Source organism: Sphaerodactylus townsendi, linkage group LG07 (genome assembly GCF_021028975.2).
Source record: "Sphaerodactylus townsendi isolate TG3544 linkage group LG07, MPM_Stown_v2.3, whole genome shotgun sequence".
Classification (NCBI taxonomy): Eukaryota; Metazoa; Chordata; class Lepidosauria; order Squamata; family Sphaerodactylidae; genus Sphaerodactylus; species Sphaerodactylus townsendi.
The window spans coordinates 48,073,154-48,095,863 of NC_059431.1; the positions used below are offsets into that span (position 1 = coordinate 48,073,154).

Genomic DNA, 22,710 nt, shown 5'->3' on the forward strand with positions numbered 1-22,710 from the left:
TTTTGCTATCACTATATTGAATTGAAGAGTCAAAGGAAACTATTATTATTGAATCAGCAATTTTCTATAGAACAGTCCTCCAAGGTTATCCAGTACTTTCCTTTCAGAGGCAAGAGTAAAATGAGTATACTTACCTAAGCAACATCATCACAAAACTAAACTGATTTTTTCCTGAAGGGCATATGAATAATAATTAGATCAGATGTAATCTTCCAGCGTGAAATTCACTATTCAGTGAGATTTTAATGAAAGTTAAGTTCATAGGCCTTGCAGCATGTCTGTGAATTTCACAGTTAGTTTATTTCTATTATGAAAAAATTCGTTCTCTCTTTGTCCCTAAACTTTGCTTTCTGTCATGAGAGATATGTTGAGAAACATCCCACTCTCATCCACCTGGACAGTAATGAACGCTCTTATACCTTTCTTATCTGTTGAGGGAATGAGGACTTTTAAATCGCAATAGCACAGAAATGATCAACCCAATTCATAGTCAGTAGATACCAGTCTTCTAAAGGCATAAGTAGAAGATGGGAAGAACTCCAGGTTGGAATGTGGAATGCACAAAGGAGGCAGCTGGTGTAGTGTAGCTATAATGATAAAATCATGAAGGCTTGACTTTGAGGGTCTGAGAGCAAAAGGCAGAGATCCATAATGTAGTTTGCAGGGATTATTTGGTAGCCATATCTGCAGGGCTTTTCAAAGGCTTGATAGGATTTATATAGCCTCAGAGCTTGATGTGCTTGCATTTAGTCCTGGAATGAAAATAATGCAGAATGTTTTATTGCAGTACTACGCTGTTTAAAAGAACACTACATGTAACGTAAAATGCTTACTTACAGACCATACATAAAAGCAATATAGACATAAATTAAAATAGGTTTAAAAATTATTCAAAAATATTTTATTGTAAAAACATCTTACAGAAATAAACTAAAAATGAGTCTGAACTTTTCCTAATTATCTTTCATATTTGATATCTGGCGAGCTGTATATATTAAGGTGCAAAACTTCACAATGTATCTAATAATTGGAGAATTTTTGTCAGAGAGCAATTTTTCAATCTTGATTTTTTACAAGAACCCTGAGGTTTTATCCAGCAAGGGCCTGATAAACTTTGACTGAGTCATGCTGTGAAGAGAACATTTTAAAAATACATGTTCAAGCGTTTCCACCTCCCTGGACTTACAGGAACAGACTCTCTCCACACAAGGTCTTTTAAAATTTTCCCTCTAGTACAGCTGAGTGCAAGGCAAAATACTTGGCTAGTGTATAAGCTCCCCTTCCAGAGCAAAAAGGTAGGTCCTATGCTGGGATGAATAGCAAAGTGAATCATGTATGGCTCTAAAATGTATCTAACAATGTCAGTATGCATTTGTATTTTGCATTCTGAACCAAACTCTTCATCTTTTGTAGTCCCCCCCCCCCCTCCCAATATCTCATTAAAAGCTATTCCTGTTGACAGGGGGACTCTTGGGAATAGCCTGTGGAAATTCATGGAAGTTGCCCAAGAAGTGGTGCCTTTCTCTTAGGCTATGGTTACTTTGGATGTAATCCCATAAAAGAGTGTTATTCATAACAAAATTCAGAAAGCTTCAGACTTCCTGTAAAGGAAGGCACCTGTAAAGGGGAACTGAATGGATGGTCTTCTGTTAAACCAGAAAAAAATAACAGATGTGAAACATAAAAAGGACACAGAGAATTTAAAGAAGCCATTCACATGTTGTGCCTCCTGCCTAGCAGCTGTCACAGAAATGCAAGCAGCAGAAGGAATTTCTCTGGCATATGTTTTCAGCAAACATGTGTACAGTGGAAATGAAGATGCGCTGCTAGAAACAAAGAGAAAGTTACATTAAATAAGTAAGGCCATTTTGAAACAGAATTGTTCCAGCATATGTGCCCACAAGGAACTCATTTCTAGCAAATTACAGCTGGACAGGTATTTAACAAATGCCTGTAATATTTGCTGCTTTGTGCTTCAGAGGGGGAAAACCATGAATACAAAGAATCATTACATTATAGACAGGAAGATATCCCCTTTACAGAATTCTCATGAATATTAATTCTCCTTATGGCATACAGAAAACTTAGCCTTATACATGAAGAGTTTGGTCAATATGAAAACAGTGAGTTTTTAAACTTCCATTTGAATAGAACACATGAGATTTCTTGAACAGCTGCTTATATGTTATTCTCCATCAGGCTTGAATTAGATGTTACATCTAACTCAATGATGCCATGAGGACTGGAAGCCATATAGCAGCTGTGGGAACCTAGTCCTGACATACTTCAGAGCCTAATTTAAATGGGGACCTTGGTGTGGGGTTGGGCAGGGAGGAGCATCAGCCTTTTCCTGTGCCATTTTCCTGAGCCAAAACAGCCACAAAGTCCCAGTTGAAAAATTGCATGTGCACTGAAGACTTGTCCAAGCAGTCCACTGATGGGACAAACAATGGCCTCTCCGGCGTCTAGGGCCCCACTCCCCTGTGCTATGGATGTGATCCAAATTGTGTTTGTTTATTTAAATCACTAATTAGCTCCCTTTCTTCCATATGGAGTCAAGGTGGCAAACAATATAAAGTATGTAAAATAAAATACATTTAAAAACCCCAAAATTTAAACTTACAGTTTAGGACAGCTAGCAAATTAATCATGTGTAGTCCTAAATAAAACCATCTTGAACTGGTCGCAGTCACTCATCTTCAGGAATCAAACACTCAAAACTTCGGACTGTGTGCACAGATACTTCAATAGATGGATGGAATCACAATAGTTACTGTGACCCCACTTCCCTGTCCCCCAGGCCTAATCTTCTACTGCAGTGGTTCTCAACCTTCCTAATGCCGCGACCCTTTAATACAGTTCCTCATGTTGTGGTGACCCCCAACCCTAACATTTATCCATTTTACAGATGGAGAACACTGATGCCAAGAGTCGTAGGTGACCCCCATTCTCCCTCTGCTATGGAAGTCCCTGAGGTCAGTCACTAAGCAGTGCCACCACTGGGTTGCCAAGGCACTCCTGACTGTGCCTCGAGCAGAGTGCAGCTGCCCCAGCCCACTGTGCACCAAGTTCAGGAAGGAAGGAAAGAATGGAGCTGCTGCAGCCTCTAAAAAGGGCAATCACTCAGCACAGAGGTGACCAGGGTGGGGAGAGATTCTTGATGGGAATGCTTCTTTGCAGCCTCTCAGTACCAAAGCACCACCTACAGAGCAACAGGAGCTGGGGCAGAATGAAGAGCGGGGGTGGGCATGGCATGTGGGGAGGGGGTGGGGCAGCCAAAGGGAGAGTGGAGACTGGGCTGCATAGAGGATTTTTAAAATTGGGGGGGGGGTGTCTTTTAAACCTGAGCCTGAAAAATTCCAGGCTGAAGAGCTGAGTGCTGGGCTTGGCTCAGTCGAGCCCAGCATTTAGTTCTGCTTTCCCCCCACTACCTCAGAAGTCGACTTGGTCTTCAGAGTTGTGAGGGGGAACTGAATACTGGAGTTGACTGAGCCAAGCCCAGCATTCAGTCTTCACCTCTCCCACTTCTGAAGTCCAGGTGGTCTTCAGAGGCAGCAGCACCAAGCTGAATGCTGGACCTGACCAGGTCGAGTCCAGCATTCAACACTCTGGTCGTTTCCCCACTTCTAAGATGGAGGTCAATACGCTCCGTTTTCGTTTGTTTCAGCACCTTTTTAGCGCGGGTTCATGTTCCCCACCGCAGCTTCTGCCCCCTTGGTGCAATGAACATGCAGCCGCGCAGCAGTCATGCAGGACTCCCCACAATCCGCTCAGGGGCTGTCCTGATTGGCTGCTGCGTTGTGCTGGGGCAGGAATTTTTTTATTTTTAAAAGGACGAATCAACGTCTCCACGCATTGGGGAGGAATTCACATCTATTTGAGCGCACACAATATGCCCATGTGTGCTCAAAACAATGTGCAGACATGGATTTCCATTGTTAAAAATAAAAACACAGGCTGTGCGCACATCGTGCACGCCCTGCCGTGGCCTAATTGGATGGATGGCTCTACATCACCAGCAGCGGCAGGAAACTCAAACCTGGACTTCCCCACTGCCCCATGCTCCACACGGGGTTTTCCAAAAGGTGCTCTTCCATCCAAGAACTGAAATATCATGCGCTGAGGGGGAAGGAGAGCGGCAGAATCAGGGTGGCTGCGTTGTCGCCACTGAGGTAGTGGGGAGTGCTGCAGGACCCCGGCTTATTTGCCGCGAGTAGCCCGCAACAAATGGTGAGTGGGGAAACGACCTCTGTCACCTGCCACCTCTGAGCCCATGTGGAATTCAGAGGCACATTCCAGGTAAGTGAGAGACAGAGAGGGAAGGGGAGAAAGGTTTCCTCCATTTTTTAAGGCAGTGCGTCCAAAGTGGCCCAAAAAAATTCAGAAAAAAATAGACATTTCTTGGTATACACTTTTCAGCTCCCTTAAACTACTGCCATTTTTCCCCAGCTATAAACCAAATGGCTTTTGGGGGGGTTATTTTCAGTTCGACTTTATCTGGATGCACAACCCTATAAGTCAAAACTAGATGTAATATCTAGTTTGGTTCTTTTTAATTTTCAGAACTGTTCTGAGAAAGGTTTTATTCTGAATAATCATGCACAGAACCACATTTATCTGTTTAACAGAACTATCATGTTCAAACATGAACATATGATAGGATGTCATGCAGTTAACTTAAAACTTAACTGTATTTATTGGAGAAGAGACACAATACCCTTTGATTGGAGCACTTTCCTTATGAAAAGAGGCTGCAGCGTTTGGGACTCTTTAGTTTGGAAAGGAGATGTCTGAGGGGGGATATGATTGAAGTCTATAAAATTATGCATGGGGTAGAAATGTTGACACAGAGAAATTTTTCTCTCTTTCTCACAATACTAGAACCAGGGGACACACATTGAAAATGCTGGGGGGAAGAATTAGGACTAATAAAAGGAAACATTTTTTCACGCAACGTGTGATTGGTGTTTGGAATATGCTGCCACAGGAGGTGGTGATGGCCACTAACCTGGATAGCTTTAAAAAGGGCTTGGACAGATTTATGGTTTACGGAGTCAATCTATGGCTACCAATCTTGATCCTCCTTGATGTGAGATTGCAAACGCCTTAGCAGACTAGGTGCTCGAGAGCAGCAGCAGCAGAAGGCCATTGCTTTCACATCCTGCGTGTGAGCTCCTAAAGGCACCTGGTGGACCACTGCGAGTAGCAGAGTGCTGGACTAGATGGACTTAGGTCTGATCCAGCAGGCTTGTTCTTATGTTCTTATGTTCTTATGATATATAAAATCAATTATGCACTGCAAATATTAGCAAAAATAGTAACTACTCAAATAACAACAGCAACCAGTGCCCTGAAAATAATCAAAATATTTTGTTCTGTAGACATGATTTTCCTTTATTTGTACCTAAATGACTTGGCTACTGAAATCAAATATGGAAAACATCTATGCCTACTTGTGGATAACTAAGAATATGAGACTTCATATCTAAACCAGTTTATGAAGACCTTGCCTTGGGCACTTCCTTGCCACTTTTCCCCTGTTAGATCTTTATTCTGATCACTGGCTTCATAAATCAGCATTTAGTGGCTAGTTGTGATCCCTCTCCTCCACTTTGATGTGCACGGCTGAGTTGGCAGTCTGCACAGAGTAGCACAGAAAATGACCACGTAAATTGTTTTCTTTTCATCTTTGAAAATCTTCAAGCACAGGTTAGCCCTTGTCTAATAAATATTTAAAAAATAATCTTTATGTTTGAACTTGACAAAAAAGCTTCTTATCTTCTTTCTTTCTAAATGGCTGCATTTCAAGAACGCAAATGCCACATTTCTGAATAGGCCTGATTGAACTGATTGCAGTTTATCAGCCATGTATATAGCACCTTTCCCCTATTGACTTCAGGCACTATGTAAATATATCTGTCCTTTCAAATCGCACATTTCATTCTAAGCAGTTAAGTTTGCACAGTCCTAAATTGTCTAGGGAGGCATTGGGGCTATTACATCATTGTATGGTATGATCAGAAAAAGCACTCCAGTGATACAGAAGACCTGTCAAAGTGAATCATATCTGTATTGGCAGAATGCTTGTGTCATACAAACCAACCATTTTGAATCTAGAAGTAAATTACATTACATGATTTCTAAGAGACAGCTTGCCTTTGTAGATTGCGTTGGCATTCTTCAAACATTTTGAATGTTAGTTCCCTTCTAAATTAATTCTACCCCCTGAACACAGCATCCAAGGTATCAGATCCACAGGTGAATGTAGATAATCATTGCAGATAGTCTTGTGAATATAGTCTCATATATATGGTCTCCTGATAAGGATAAGAGATTACACAACTGGGCTATAATACCTTGCTTTTAAGCACCAGGTCAGTTACAAACAGCAGCCATCCAGGATTTGATTCTGGATGACAGGGCTGACCTGACACACATCACACAGTCCTGGCCAGGACAGGGATGTGGTCAAGGACAGAGGTAAGGGGGGTTCTCGGGTTCAATCCCCCACATTGAATGTCCGAAGCTCCACCCCCATTTGTGTTTTTTTATTTTAAAGTGTTTTTTCAGTTTTTGGCCTGCAGGGGGGTATTTTTGGGCTAGCGGCACCGAAATTTCAGGAAATTGTCAGGTGACACTCCTGATGATACCAGCCAAGTTTGGTGGAGTTTGATTCAGGGGGTCCAAAGTTATGGACCCCCAAAGAGGGTGCACCATCTCCCATTGTTTGCAATGGGAGTTAATAGTAGATGGGGCTACCCTTTTGAGGGTCCATAACTTTGGACCCCCTGAACCAAACTTTACTAAACCTAGGTGGTATCATCAAGATAGTCTCCTGATGACACCACCCAGAAGCTCCTGATGAGACCACCCAGAAGCTCCTGATGTGTCCTGATGACACCACCCAGAAGCTCCTGATGATACCACCCAGAAGGTTGGCTCAGGGGGTCCAAAGTTATGGACTCCCAAAAGAGGTGCCCCATCCCCCATTGTTTCAAATAGGAGCTAATAGAAGATGGGGGCTACACCTTTGAAGGTCCATAACTTTGGACCCCCTGAAACAAACTTCACCAAACCTGGGTGGTATCATCAGGAGAATCTCCTAAAGATACCCTGAAATTTTGGTGCTGCTAGCTTAACAATTGCACCCCTGACAGCAGGAAAATTGACCCCCCAGATTTCCCCAGATTCTCCTTTTGAATCCAACTCCTTCGGCATGGATTTAAAGGGAGAATCCGAAGTCGCCAGATTAAACCTTGAAAGTGATGCTGTTTCAGGATGGGGGATACTCCACCCCAAAACAGCATCACTTTCAATGTTGTTTTAACTGGGGACCCCAGATTCTCCCTTTAAGATGGATTTAAAAGGAGAATCTGGGCTCCCTAATTTAAACACCATTGAAAGTGATGCTGTTTGGGGGTGGATTTCAGCATCACAGCAGCCACTCATTGGGGGGACCCCCACAAACCTCAGGTTTTGCACCAGGCTCCATTTTCCCTAGCTACCCCTCTGTCTGGAGGAGAGGGAGAAGGGACTGCCGGCTACCAGGTGGGAGCCCAGCCAGTGGGGGTGGGGCGGGACAGGCAGGGGAGTCTGCCATCTCTGGCCTTGGAGAGCTGCTTTTATAAGCACTGAGGCCAGGGGCGGGGCTTGGGGAGGTGTGGCCACACCCCCAGGGGCAGGTGAGGGCGTGGCCTTGCCCCCAACCTCCCTATAAAAAATCTATACCAACGTCACTGGATGTGGTTGAGGTAAGTCTCCTAATTATGGCCCCAGCATACTTGGTAATGCATCAGCATAGGCTTGATGGAAGAGGAGGAGTGTTGTTGTCGTCTGTCAGGCCTGAATACCTCAATGCCCTGTCCAGCATTCTGCGATTTTTAAGAGTGTGAATGAGTAACACTGCAAATGAGTGTAAAAATTGGGATTCTATTGGTACCTTGCTGCTGAACTATCTCCCTGCCTGAGCTGGTGGAGGTGGTCTTGGGGGTAGTGTTAATGACATGTGTGATGAGCTTAAGTTGTTGTCTTGGAAGCTCGCTTAATTACTCTGTTAAGTACAAATAAAAGAACACTCTTTGAATCAGCACTGGGGCTTGGGGAAGGAGAGCTCAACCCTTTCACCAAATGCCATTTTCCTAACCTCAGCCAACCCTCCTGCCCTTTGGAGAGATGCATAGACATTCAAAGATTCTGGATATTTCCCTCTGCAGTACAAACAGCTGTGGAGAGGCTAAAGTACTCTGCTCAATAACACTGTTTTAAATTGCTCTTTGTGGCTGCTATTTACACATTTGAAAAACCATGGGCAATTGGTTCGCAGGGCTGGAGATATGAACTTCAGTGGACCCTGCACTTAGTTCAGCAGTGGGCTATAGCAAGTGTATATGCTGATTTCTCTGTAAAGTCAATCCAAATCCACCCATAATTAAACACAAAGAGAGTGAGATCTGCTATGCTTCTACCCTTTCTAATCAATGCTGCCGCTACAGGATTGATTTAACTTGCTTTATTCCTTTATAAGGTTTCTCTCTGCCTTTTTTGTGGCATCATTCTTTTATGACAGGCTGTAATGAGTGATTTGTTTTTGTGTGGCCTTACTAAGTTAGGTTTGTTGTGAAAAATTGGACTCATCAGGTGTAACTGCAGGCATACAACTATAAAGAGCAAGGCAGCACAGATGAAAACAAATCAACATCTACCTTTACACAACCAAGCCCTTCCAATCAGGATTTTAATTTATTTTTTTAAGCCTACATCAGCAGGCTAATCATAGGGCTGATTTCATTGCCAAACTCAAGTTGATATCAAAGAAGGAAGGATGTTATTTGAAGATCTCATCTCTTTGTCTAGAGGCATGCCACAAATTGAAGCTGATTAGCCGCACAAGCACACTTATCTCTCCCAGCAGCCTTTCTTGAAAAATGGGTTTTATTCCTACTGACTGCCATAGAAAGTCAATGGGCCTTAAGTCAGGAAATGATTTATGAAAGTGCTGCAGGGGATATAGTAGTGTTTCTGTTTACAGGAGAAGTGCCATAATGGGTGAAGGAAACACTGAACATTTTGCTTTTCCCATGAGCAGAGAAAATGTGCTGGAAGCTATTTGCATATGCCATCCGTTTGAAATAAAATTTGTGCATGTAGTCATTGTCACATTGCTTTGCATTACTTTCAAAGATGCATTTCAAAAACCTAGTAGGTTTATATAAGGGTTCTAATTCCAGGTTACGTTCCATACTTCTATATGTGCATTCTTGTCAGCATAGAAGAAAGAACATGAGAACCTGACTAAGAATACCGCAATGGAGAATAATTGGGCTTCTTCTAAAGGCTCTGATAGCACTCTCTATTAATGAGTTGTGTGATGGGCTTAGAAGAAGAAGAGTTTGGATTTATATCCACCCTTTCTCTCCTGTAGGAGACTCAAGGGGGCTTACAATCTCCTTGCACAACAAACACCCTGTGAGGTAGGTGGGGCTGAGAAAGCTCAGAAGAACTGTGACTAGCCCAAGGTCACCCAGCTGGCACGTGTGGGAGTGTACAGGCTAATCTGAATTCCCCAGATAAGCCTCCACAGCTCAGGCGGCAGAGTGGGGAATCAAACCCGGTTCCTCCAGATTAGATACATGAGCTCTTAACCTCCTACGCCACTGCAGCAAAGAGCTTACAGGATAACTTGTGTGCTGAAACACATTAATGTGTCATAATGCATAATGTCTACCCATTTACTTAAGTTGCCCTGACCTGGATAGCTTAAGCTAGCGTAATCTCATCACATTTCAGAAGCTAAACAGGGTTGGCCCTGGCTATTATTTGGATGGGAAATCACCAAGAAAGTCCAGGACTGCTATGCAGAGGCTGGCAATGGCTAACAACCTCTGAATGTTTCTTGCCTGTAAAACTGTACAGGATCTCCATACACTGGCTGTGACTTTATTGACAGCACACATACACATACGCCCCCCCTCCTGCTTAAGTGCTCCTATGTATGTGGCATGTAGAAGAGGGAGCTTTGCATATTGGGCAGAGGTAGATAAAGTATGAAAATACTATTCTATATAAGATCACCATTTGGCATATTCTAGCACTATATGTATTAATAACCTAGTGACCAAAAATCCAATAGATGCCATTAGAGATGGAAGCCTTTACTGAGGCAAAATAGACAACTGACTGTTGGTGTGACCATAATCCATTAAAATCAACCAGAATGTTGTGATTGGCTTTAATGGGATGGGGATTATGTCCCCTGATAGTGAACTAATGGGCCTGAGATTTCAACAACGGGTTCATCATATGTGACATGAAAGTGTTGTGTGTGTGTGTGTGTGTGTGTGTGAGAGAGAGAGAGAGAGAGAGAGAGAGAGGCTGTTTCCGCACGGCCGTCGAGGCGCCTCCACGCCGGCAAGAATTCTGCCGGCATGGAGGTGGAGGCCGTTCGCATGCAAGCATGCGGACGGCCTCTGGAGAGGCCGGCAGACGGCAGGCGGCTCCGCATGGAGCCGCCTCTTCCCCCCTCCCCGTCCCACTCACCGTGTCCCCGTCGTCGGCCTGCTGGCCGTCGAAGCCCCGCCCATGCTGCCCTCTGACCTCCAGTGGGACGGGGAGGGACGGGGAGGGAAAACAGCGTGTTCCCGGCGGTGCTGTTCGCACCGCGCCTCCGGGAACACGCTGTCTGGGGAAAAACAACCCTTTAAAGGGGTTGTTTTCAGGCAAGCAGCCTAACGCTTGCGCCCTGGGGGAGGGGAAGCGGCAGCCAGGTCGGCGCTGCTGCTTAGCAGCAGCGCCGCCTATGCGAATGGCTCCCTGGGGACGGAGTTTATCCCGTCCCCAGGAATCCGACTAAGAAACGTGCTTGGAAACGGCCAGAGAGAGCAGACCATTTGGTAGTATTTTAGCAGCTGGCATTACAATCCTTGCCATCCCCTGTAATCAATTCTCAACTCTCATTATCTCAAACTTCAGTGTCCTTCCCCTCATCACATTTTTAAGTTAAAACACAACACACTTTTCTGTAAAAAGCTGATGCCCTTTTCTCAAAACAACAACTGGGGATTAAAAATCCTAAGTGAGATCTCAAACTTTAATGTGAGATAAACACCCTAATCCTCTAGATCTGCATTGATCTCTATGCTATTTGCTTTTGTACAACATAGTTATAGTGGAATTGGTACTTGGCAGTCAGGGAATTCTGATACACCTTTTGTTATGTCCTTGTAATTCCACTGTAGAAAGTGACTTCTACATTCCCCATGCAGGATTTCTACCACCTAGCCAGATCCTGGAAAGTCTTCAAAGACAGAGCTGTGCCTCATATAGCATCAATGACAATTACTGAGGAGATTCAGCTTATAGAACTTAGGCCGTTTCCGCACGGCCAAAAGCAGCTGCCCGATGGCGGTAGCGAATTGCCGGCAGCATCCCAAAAGCGTTCACACAGACAGAAGGAGCTGCGAGCGTCCGCAGCCCGCCTGAAATACGGCGGTTACGCACGCAGGCGCTTGAAGCGGCGTCTCGCTGACGGGTGCGCCTGCGCACTTGCGCGAAGCCGATGCAGGCCAGACGCCATTTGTGGCTGACAGCTCCGTGGCTGACTGTTCGCTGAAGTCGCGACGTCGATGCGTCACATGGGGGAAAAGATTGGTTTTAAGCGTTTTTCTGACTACACCGTCTTAGCGGTTTAGCGTTTTGAAGCGGCCAGCGACTGCTCACGCCGCTCTTGTCGCAGCGAGCAGCTCTCGCTCTGACGCTTCTTTTTCCGTTGCGACGACGTCATATTTTGCCCGTGCGGAAACGGCCTAAGATCTAGAAGACTCAGGAACAGCAAAGAGATTATGTAGCCTTTAGCAAGTCATTCTCACCAAGCCCTAGTTGCTCATCTATAAGATGGAATGGATTGTGATGACCATTACATACTAGCAGATGACAGTTTGGGGAGCACATCCTGTTACTGGAAGTTTATGCTTCATGATAGATATCATACTGTATGCATGCTTTGAAAACGCACCCTTTAATGCCCACTTCTAACTGGTACTATTTCTATGTAAGAAGTTCTAGTTGATGGTCCTGTTTTCACCGCTATTATATGATCTATCATTTGTGTGATTGCTTCTGCCCAGGCTGCCAGCTCTGGTATTCATGCCCTCCATCTCTTTATCCTACTGTAGTAAGTGTGTTCGTCACAAATACTTCTTCAGAAAGCAAGTGCAGATTGGCAGGTTTTAGTATCTTTTCTAATGCTGAATGACTTCCCTTGTTTTTTAATGTACAGCATCTCCAAATCAGTTCAATAAAGAACCGACACGATAACATCTAGCAACTAAATCTATACAATGAAACACTGATTGTATGAAACTAATGCAGAACTGGGAAACTAGGGTTGATTACTGTTTCTCCCCCTCTCCCTCTGCATATTCATGCCCATCTGACAAGAATGCAATGCTTATGGTAAATGTGTTGATTGCTTGGAGGAAGAGAAAGAAGTCTTTTCCTCCAAGGATTCTCTGATCAGATGAATTACAAGCATGGATGGCAGCTGTCATATACAAAGCCAAAAATTCTTTGATAAAAGGAATGGCAATTGAGACCATCAAATGCATTATGCATATACAGATCAGCACATTTCTATGAAGGACGAACACAGATACATAGAGAATTGTCTTCAAAACATGCCATGAAGCATGAACTATTGTATCACACCCATCTTCAAAACAAAATATAATGTTTAATGTATAATTCTTCTTTTACAAATGAAAGAGAGCAAAGATCAAGAAATGGTTGATGTTCATGTCAAGGATTAGTTACTGACAATAATTTTGGGAGATTATTTCAGGAATATCTGTTACTAAAATCATTGGAATAGTTTTTGGCAGTGGGAACATGTCAAGCAAGTTACTGGTCCTGAATCAAGCAGAGAGGAAAGGCAGGAGGGGTTGGCCCCCATAGTAGAAGCCATTTATCCACCAACAGTTTTCTAGAACCCATTGTGTTTGTTTTTGCTGCTAGTAGTGAATAATAGATCATATAACCAGTCAATGTTGGAATATTTGGGAAATGGGTTCCTGGCATGGTGTTAGTTATACACATACAAAATAGATACAATTTAATTTAATTTATGCTATTTTTAAAAGGAGTCTGGGATAACATACACAAAAACTTGACATTCAGTAGATGAGAAAATTTGTCCTTGTTTCTCAAACCATTTATTTCAAAACGTACCTTTTCACCTGCATATATATCTGAAATCTTTTTAGACTTATAGCCTGATGAAAATGTTCATGCAGTACTGACCCTTGTTCAAACTGTAAGTCATTTCAAGATGGTATAGATACCTGTTAGTATAAACACCTTATTTAGCTGTTAATCAGTGACACTACTGAGCATCTGATAATTTCAAATATGGAATCACACCTTTTTTTCCAGATCACTTGAAATTTGGGGGTTATTTAATTGCAGTTTTGTGCCCTTTGCTAAAAAAAACAGCCCCTCCATCTCTCCAGGAAATTGGCCATACCGAACAATAGGGCTAAATGTTATTGGAATCCCAGAGGCAAAAGAAAACAGATCTGAATACTAAACTAGCATTTGGAACCCAGATAATTGGGAATATGATTTTTTTTGGCTCCTATCTTGATCCAAAATGCTCATTTTTTTTCCAAAATGCACATCCCTACCTGGAAGCTAATTGGGTGTAGGTGGATATGGTCCTCTCAGCATGCTGGCTGCAGCATTCTTTACCAACTGTAGCTTCCAGATACTCTTAAAGAACAGCCCCACGTAGAGGTCATTGCAGTAGTCTAATATACCATGTTAAATTCTACATGTAAATACTATCATGTTAAATTCTTTTGAAAATCATGTTTATCTTAAAGCCTCTGTAAAAAATAAGGAAATGTTTTCTGAGGTAAACTATTCAAATGCCAAATAATGTGTCATGTGCTCTTCTGGAATGGTCCTAATAATTATTACTATAACAGTGTAGAGAAATAGAGCAGGATCCAATTACTCCCTTCTAATAAGTGAGGAAACTTGTTCCAGAGGAAAGAGTCTTGGTTTGATGGAGGGAACTTCCTCTACTTGAGCAAGACTATTTCTTCCAGAGCAAGACTCTTTTCTTAGCAGAAGACAATCATTGGATACCTTAGTCCTGGCTACAGGAAGAGACTCTTCATTCTCTACATAATTCTGCCGTTGAGTTCCTGCCGTTCCTGATCAATATCCCTTCAATCAGCTTATGCTTAGTTAAGATACTAGTTTGTTACTAAATAAACTCCAGCTCTCCATGCCCTACCTGACTCCAATGGAAATCCTAGCCGCTAACTACTGCCTTTACAACTGTATCCTTCACCCATAGTTTTGCTCAGTAATAATTGTGGCCCCATCTTCAAGTAAATGATCTTGCTTAGTGTCTTTGCATATCAACAGGAGGCTCAAACAGAAATCAGTTATTTGCAAATTTTTCTATCTTGAAGGTTGGCACGTATGGCAGAGGTTTTGGATTAGGTAGTAGAGTCCTTATTAGTTATTAACCAATTCCTGTTCTTGTGAGTCTCACATGATGCTGAACAGTTACTGTAGCTGTCAATGTATCATTAGACTACATCCCTGAAAGTCTTACATTTGAATATAACTCGTTACCCATAGTTTACTCAGCAGTAAGCAATCTACTGAATTAGTATTGATACAGACATATCACTGCATTGCATAGTACAGGCCTTGGAACATAATGTAATGGAGAATTCCTTAGTTTGATCCAAACTGCACAATATATAGAAGTATCTTCAGAGATTGCTTCCCAGACCTTGAACTTCTTTCATCATATCTATGTATCAGTTTCTCAAGTGTGGTCCCCATCTGCAGATATTTAAATTCTTGGATTTGGCCCATATTTGCACTAAACAGGTGACAGCCCAAGTTTGCAGAAAATAAATATCCTAGGGAGGAGGATCATTGTGGTTGCTGGTGACTGCTGTGGATCCCAGTATTCATGATGGGCCTAGCATTGACTGTGGTGAAGCCCAGAAACTGCAGCAGCTGCCTTCCAGCCTGGGAACTGCAGTGGGTCCAGCAACAGTGACGAAGCCTAGGAGATTAGTGGGCCTGGCAAGGGTGATTGCAAAGCATACCAGGAGCTATGGTGGGCCTTGTGGTGGCTGCAGAAAAACCTGGGATCTGCAGTGTGGTGATGGTGAGGAGTTGTCAGGGGCTGGAGGTGGGAGAGATTGCATTGCCCCCTGCAAGTCTTGAGGCCGACATTTGTGTTTCCCTAAATCCAAGCCTGAGCATCTGTTCAGAAGTTCACCATGGAACGCTGAGGAGTAACTGTATATTTATCAGTACATATCAGTATAAAATATTTTTACAAATACCTTTAGAATTTTCAACCCATTAAATTTTTATAGGGCATGGTCTTGTATTTACATGAAATTTACATGAAATTGATACATTCTACACTTTTTAATGGGAATGATACATTCAGCTTTGTAGGACACATCTTTAATGTTGAATGCTTTATATCTGCATCTGCTTCTTAATCTTAAAGAAAACATTGGTAAATCCTGTCGCAAATTTTCTAGTGCACGTGGGCTTCGTTGTGAAAAACATCATTTGGGGGTTGTGAGGACAGCCTCATGTATCCTACCTTTAACATTTCAGAGTGAGGATAGGATGCTGGTAGATAGTTAATTTCTAAAATATAACCTGTCAGTGTTCAAGTGTTCATGGAAGTCATAATTTGTGCATCCTTGGTTAAGGACTGGTTGTGGTTATTTAGCAACAGCACTATGCAGTTATAGCCGTATATTAATGAATATCTCACAATATCCAGTGACCTGTGAATCCTACTTCTGTGTGCCCAGAAGTACTCCAATATATAATAATTCATGTCTTCCAAGAATGAGTTCTGACACTGAAGACAGATTTGAGTCTATCAGTACCTTGAACCAAAATTTTATATCTAGAGAGAAAGTAGAGATACTGAAGTATCAGCAAGGAGGTTGAAGGCAATGTGCCAACATGTTCAAGGTTGGAGGGCATCCAGAAGGCAAACCATAGCATGTGCTATCAAACTCATTCGGAAATGTAATTGCAGTTTAATTGTTTCTATACAAGCAATTTAACTTTTAGATAGGTTAGTATTTTATGGCTTACTAAGCAGCTGAACAATGAGAAAAGCCCATTGATTTACAGTGTTGTGCTGACCTCAGAAGTAAAACACAATGATTTTTCCCCTCTGCAGGTGGCTAATTTTTAATTTGTTCTCCATTCCCACAATGCTACTACTTGGTTATCAAGCAGAAGCAAAGAGAGGATAAACATTGACTTCTCTGCAAAGGAGAGCAACTGAATTGGCAGCTGCCCATAGAGATATATGTATCTGTCAGATCAATATTTATATTTTGAAAGTTCTAAATTCTTCAGTGAAGAAAATTTGCCTCACAGGCCCTCAAATGTAAATTTGCCAGACAAGTTGGGTGATTTGAGGAAGAAGTTCTCACTTTTTGTTTGGATAAAAGTGTTCTGTTTCAGGCCGTTTCCGCACGGCGGTGGAAACGGCTGGGTCGGCGCATTCCGCGCCGACCCGAAGACGCTGGGACCGTCTGCACGGACGGTCCTGGGAGGAGGCGGGACGCCGGCGCCGCGGAGCACCGCCGCCCTTGTGGCGCCGTGCTGGCGTGTCCCTGGGCCTCTCACAACGCGTCGCCCGAAGGCCTGGGGACCGCCCTAACCTGGCCCTGGCCTGCTTTCGGCGGGCGCCAGCGGAAGCCAGGGGCGGTAATCCCCAGGCTGCTAGCGGCAACTTGCGCCGAGCAAGGTTCGCTCTCAAGTGCGAATTGGGGAAGCGATGAAGCTGCTGCCGTTATTTCGGCAGCGGCTTCCGCGGCATAATCCAGCTTCCAGCGTTCACTGGGAGATCACGCCCGACTGCAGGCCAACTGGAAGCGACACGAGGAGCCAGCGGCTCGCGCTGCAGCTGCTCGCCCGATGCGAATTAAGCGGCCTGGAGATAAAGCGTTCTTACCGTCTCCAGGCGTCATTTCTACTGCATAGCGAGCTTGGCCTCAGTAAAGAGTGGAGGGGATAAGATGGAGCAATGAATGAAACAGAGATTTGTTTCTCCACTAACTAGGGAAGTATACCTTATGTCTACCTCATGCCAATAAAGAAACTTGATCTAAATTCAGTTCCCAAGAGAGATCATGCTAACTGATGACTGTCACTAGCAAATGCAAAGTTTGTTTTCACTAATGACCACTGAAACATCCTCTTGCACCCTTTTTCATTATGGTAGTCATTTCAGTGTGCCACTCAAGGACAACATTGGATCAGTGCTCACCACACTTCCTACCTTTCCAAAGGGCAAGAGAACACAGGCTGCTGTAATGGTGCTGATGACGACATGCCTTAGGTTGGCTTGTGGCGTTGAAACTGTCAGGGGACCAGCAACAAAACTGAAACTCTGGGTGGCAGGGAAGAATGAATTCCCACAATTAGGTACCATAAAGGCTGAGCACAAATATAAAGTGAATTAAACAAAGAAAATAAATTTATTATACAGTGCACTTAAGTTTACTATGGTCTTGTTTGTATATTATCATCTCCGAGAAACTCATTCAGTTTAATGGCTTAATTCAAGATCTGTGTTTATGAATTTGAATTTTAAGGGCACTGTGTAATAAATTGATTTGTTTTGTTTAATTCATTTTATATTGTGGTATTGGAGTTTTCGGGTTGTGTGGCATTAGTCACCGAGGTAAGATCGCGAACACCACTGGACTTTACCTGCATCTGTGGCTGGCATCTTCAGAGGTGTATCACAGAGGGAAGTCTGTTACACACTGTGTCCAGAGAGAAGGGAATGTTTGGAGTATTTATTGTCCATGTCCCAGGGTGGGGAACCAATCAGTAAGTGTTTGGGTGGAACTTGTTATGCAAATATGTGGTTGATGGTATTGTATTGCGGGTGGAGCTTATCAGTCCAGGGAGTGATTCACCTTTTCATGCCCTGCAGCAGCAGCAATATTGGTGAATGCAAATCCTGTGTTTGGGTGGAGGCCATTGTTCATGAACTTAGCATGCCCGTGGGGTTTGCTTTTGGTGTTTTTAAGTACTGGAAGCCAAGCTTTGTTAATTCTCAAAGGATTTGCAAGGCTGCAGCCCAAGTGGTATGTGAGTTGGGCGGAGAGGTTGTTCCGCAGACTGAAATATCCCATTACCCGCAAGCATACTTTCGCCTTGACGGCATGCACCTGTCTGAATGGGGCATGGATGTTTGGTTACATGCTGTACAACACACAATACTGCAGTGGCCTCCCCATGGTTGGAGGCCTCAATAAGAGGCCTAGATCACGTGCCCTCTGCCCGGTTGGCACTACTCCACTGAGTCTATGGCCTTAAACTCTACTGTCTCCAGGTTCCACCCCTCCAGATCATAAGAACTTTCCCAACCTGGAGTAGGCAAATGTATCTCCTTTCCACCCAACGACCAATCTACCTTTATCTGCCTCTCTGTCATAAGTTTTTGTCTTCTCCCCACTCTACAGACTGTGCCTTGGAAAGCTAGTCTCTCTCCTCAGTGGGGACAAAAGCAGCTTACATTAGTCTCCTCTCCTCCTTTTTATCAGCACAACAACCCTGTGAGATTTCAAATTTCCCTACAAGCCTGGGACCTTCTTCAGGATTATAGAAACATCCGTCTTGCCTGTTCACAGCTCCAGTCACCAGATGTTGCAGTGAGAATATTGTATCTTTGGAAAAGGTTTGGCAAGAATTTGAGGGAAAAGCTGACCCTGTTGAACTGTTCTCCTTTTCAAACGTGGATTAGTTGGAAACCACAGAACTTCTCCACCCCTTTTATTCTATTAATTATACTACAAGTCCCATGATTCTCAGCGAGGTTCTTCAGTTGCCATAGCAACAAGGATTGGAAAACAATTTCTTCCGTCAAAGTTATCAAACGTACCAGGTTATGTCTATTGATCATGATATACTGTAACAACGGAATAATGGCTTCAGATGACCATTTCCTCCGTTTTATAGTCCAAGAAGGTGATCAATGTGAACAACATGCAAGAAATGAAAGCCCAAGTGATTCCTCTAGCAGAATCTGTAAGGGAACCCAAAGCAACAGTATGAATAAAGTTAATAATTGTAACAAATGTACCAGTCATTATGGAAGTGGATGTTTTCAGCTTGACCATTCCAATGACTTTCATGCTACTGCTTCCAGAAGAGCTAGCAGCAATAGCAGCAGTTGTTCAGAACAGAATAACTGTGAAAGTTCTCAGTTGTACTGTGAAGACTTTCACACAAATTCTTGTGAAAGCAGGAGCAGCATCAGCAGCAGCAGAAGTAGCAGTAGTCATTTAGATCAACCAGAAACCAAAAAGGAGGAATTACCAAAGAAGAAAATGGGAAATAGTCACCCTGTAAAGGAGGAAAGAAGCTAGTTATGAAGAAACAACAGCAAAAGACTTCTTTTGCCTATGACACAGTTAGAAATATCCAGAAGAAGAGTAATATGGCTCACCATATATTGTCAGCCAGACTTCATAAAATTAAGGACCTTAAAAATGAACTTTGTGTTTTGAAGAGTAAGTTGGAAGCATACAGTATGGAAAACCAGTTTTTACATTTAAAAGCAGCAGTAAAATATGAAATTGCAGAGGCTAACCTTTCCAATCTGTTGAAAAAACACTGTCAAGAAGTGAGGACTCTAAGAGCTCTCAGGAGGTCTCAGGAGCAGGAACGCATTGCATCTAGGAGGCTTAGAGAAGTGGAAGTACAACTGCTGAAGACAAAAGATACTTTCCACGTACTGCAAAAACTTTGTGAAGACAAGAATCTTGCTGAGAGAAGGGAACTGCAGTGCAGAGTAACAGCCCTTACTGAAAGAATGGAAGCCAGTGATAAGAGAATCCAGGGTCTAGAAAAGCAGCTGCTGCTGAATAATACTTCCTTTAGTCTTCAGTTAGCTGCTGAGAAGAAAAAGACAGTAGAAGCTCAGATGATCACCACGAATCTTCAAATGGAAATTAAGTTGCTCAATCAAAAAATTCAGGAAAAGGAACGAGAACTTGGCTTAAGAAATATTTATGCAAGCCGGCTACTTAAAAATCAACAAGACAAATGTGACCTTGAGTCTCCCCCAAAAGATGTTAATATATGCAAAGCAGTACAAGCAGATAAGACTTTTAAAGTGGAAACAATGACTCCACTTCAAAAGCATGAGGTCGAGAAAAGTACAGTTTTAAAAGAGGAGAAGACAACACAAGATTCAAAAGAAAAGCTATGTGGTATGCATGAACAGAATGAACTAAAATCAGAAGTTCATCAAACTGAAAAACTGCCAAAACAAGAAGTTTCAAATATAACATGCAAAGAACAATTAAGAGAAGAAATATGTCCAAAGGAAGAAAAACATTTCAAATGTGAATACATAGAAAGACAAAAAACCAGGGTTGTCATGCAAGTGTTAAAAGTTGACAGTTTCAACGATGAACTTGATAAATTAATGGGAGAAGAATCATTTCATCCTACTCAGGATGTCCTGAAAAATAAAAATAATCTGGAAGCTCTGGCGGAAAAGCAAAACAATGAGGAACATGAGGAAGGTGAGAAAGCAGCAAAAGTAACAAACCATGGTAAGCTGGCAGCCCAAAGACATAAAACATCATCTAAATTTAAAAAACAGTATATGTTTTCAGAAGTCACTGAAAATTTGCACCAGGGGCTCCCATCATCAGGTCCCAATATAAGCACTTTTTGCAATTGTAGACAGGTGAATAGGCACCAGAGTGAAATAAAGAGTGTAAATTCAGTTAGTACCTATGAACCTGCATTTGGTAATGCCATCAAAACAAGGTAGGATACTTCTTTTTAAAAATTATTTTTTCATTTTATTAAATTTATACCAAAAGCAATAAAAATAACAATATCATTTCCCATTGTGCAGGGATGCAATCCAATAATAAAACAATGTATAAAATATTAAAATATAAAAAGAAAAAATAGGAAAAAAAAGAAGTATTAGAGAGAAAGGTTAGGCAAAAAAAGACCATGAACATTATTTAAAAAACCCAGTTCATCTTATTACAAAAATACTGATGTTTAGAATTTCGAGTGTCTTCAAAGTCTTCTCTTTCCATGCTTCAATGAGATAGATTCTTTCTTTGAGTCTTTATGCAAAGTATTTCAATTTCTAATCACTATTTATTATTTATATATAGATGACTCTGAGTTCATAACAATACAATAAGTAAATAATATAAATCCTATATACCCTCTATCAACAAATTTATATCTTTATGTCATCATTGCACTGGGCAAATATTATAGTTTGATAAGTTATCTCAGCATGTCTTATATTCATAAAATATTTAAATATTCAATACAGGGTGGTACAAGAGTATAGCGAGCCAATAATTGGACAACTTATTTTAACAAATAAAATCTAGTTTCTACATTATGTCTAAGACTATTTCTGTAGCTATAGTGTTTAATTTTCTCCTTTTTGTCTATACAGAGAAAAAGAAAAAAGAATTATCAGCATAATTCCAACATGAAGCCACCAAATATACTTGAGCTGGTCCGCTAACTAACAAGCAGGCTATAAAAATACATTAATACATTGTTGATAGACCACGATAAATAAATAAATAAAAATGAAATTTAAAAAACCAAAAAAACCCAAACCCTATCTGGTTGATTTTTGTTTATGATTCCTTATTCATTTATTCACTGAATTAACATGAAAGCTCTATCAGGTGTATACACTTTTGCCAGGTCATGCACCCTTCAGGAACACATCTAAAGGTTTCCATGTTGTTTCATACCTTTTTCTTGGGATGTCTTTTAGGTAGCTAGAGATTTTATCTATATCTCAATTAGTCAATTAGGGCATTTAACCATTCTTTATATTTGGGGGCTTTTCTGTTTTTCCATTTTTTAGTTATTTGAATTCTTGCTGCTGTGGCAATATAAAGAAATAAGTTAATATCTTTGGGTGGGATATTGTCCTGGAAAATACCCTTTCCGGACACATGTCAAATTTATGGTCTAATATTTTTTGTACTATTTTGTGCATTTTTCTCCAGAATTTTTTAATTTTGGGGCAAGACCACCATAGATGGAAATAGGTAAGGCAGGATACTTCTTCAACACATAACGAAGGCCAAATCCCTAATACGTCAATGGAAAAGAAGAATACTCTCATGGAAGAACTCTTTGGTCCAAGCTGCATCTTAAAAAACAGTCATCAAAACTTGAACAAACTGAGCAAACAAAAAAACCTCTGCAAAGTGAAAGGATGTATAAAATCTCTTCTTACCTTGATGAAGGATTGCACTGTGGCGATTCCAAACAAACCCACATAAAGGTTTTCCATGCATCTGCCACTTTGGAAGACCCTAGATAATTAATTCCTATGTTTCTAGTGACTTGAATGTTTTCTCTTTGAAATATACTCAGTATTGTGCTGAAAAGCACTTTATTACCTTCTGAAGCCTTTCTTCAATCTAATATTCCTTCTATGGTAATTTAAACGACGGTAATCTGATTTGTTCTTCTGAAGAGGCAGAAAATTGCAAGGACACATCCTTGAAAGGTGGTACCAGTTTATACTTCACTAAACATGTGTCAGCATTAAAAATGAAGTCATTATTCTATGACTTCTACCAGAAAAGCGGTAGGAAAAAACAGGAAAGGAGC

At 41.9% G+C, this 22,710-nt stretch overlaps 1 protein-coding gene across 1 annotated transcript; it reads left to right on the plus strand.

The window, feature by feature from the left end:
- The first annotated feature begins 19,007 nt into the window (after window positions 1-19,007).
- Window positions 19,008-22,417, plus strand: LOC125437195 (lebercilin-like protein). Its single transcript, XM_048504617.1, is given in 4 exon segments — window positions 19,008-19,425; window positions 19,428-20,865; window positions 22,145-22,290; window positions 22,293-22,417. Coding segments are annotated over 4 exon segments (2,127 nt in total).
- The last annotated feature ends 293 nt before the right edge of the window (window positions 22,418-22,710 follow it).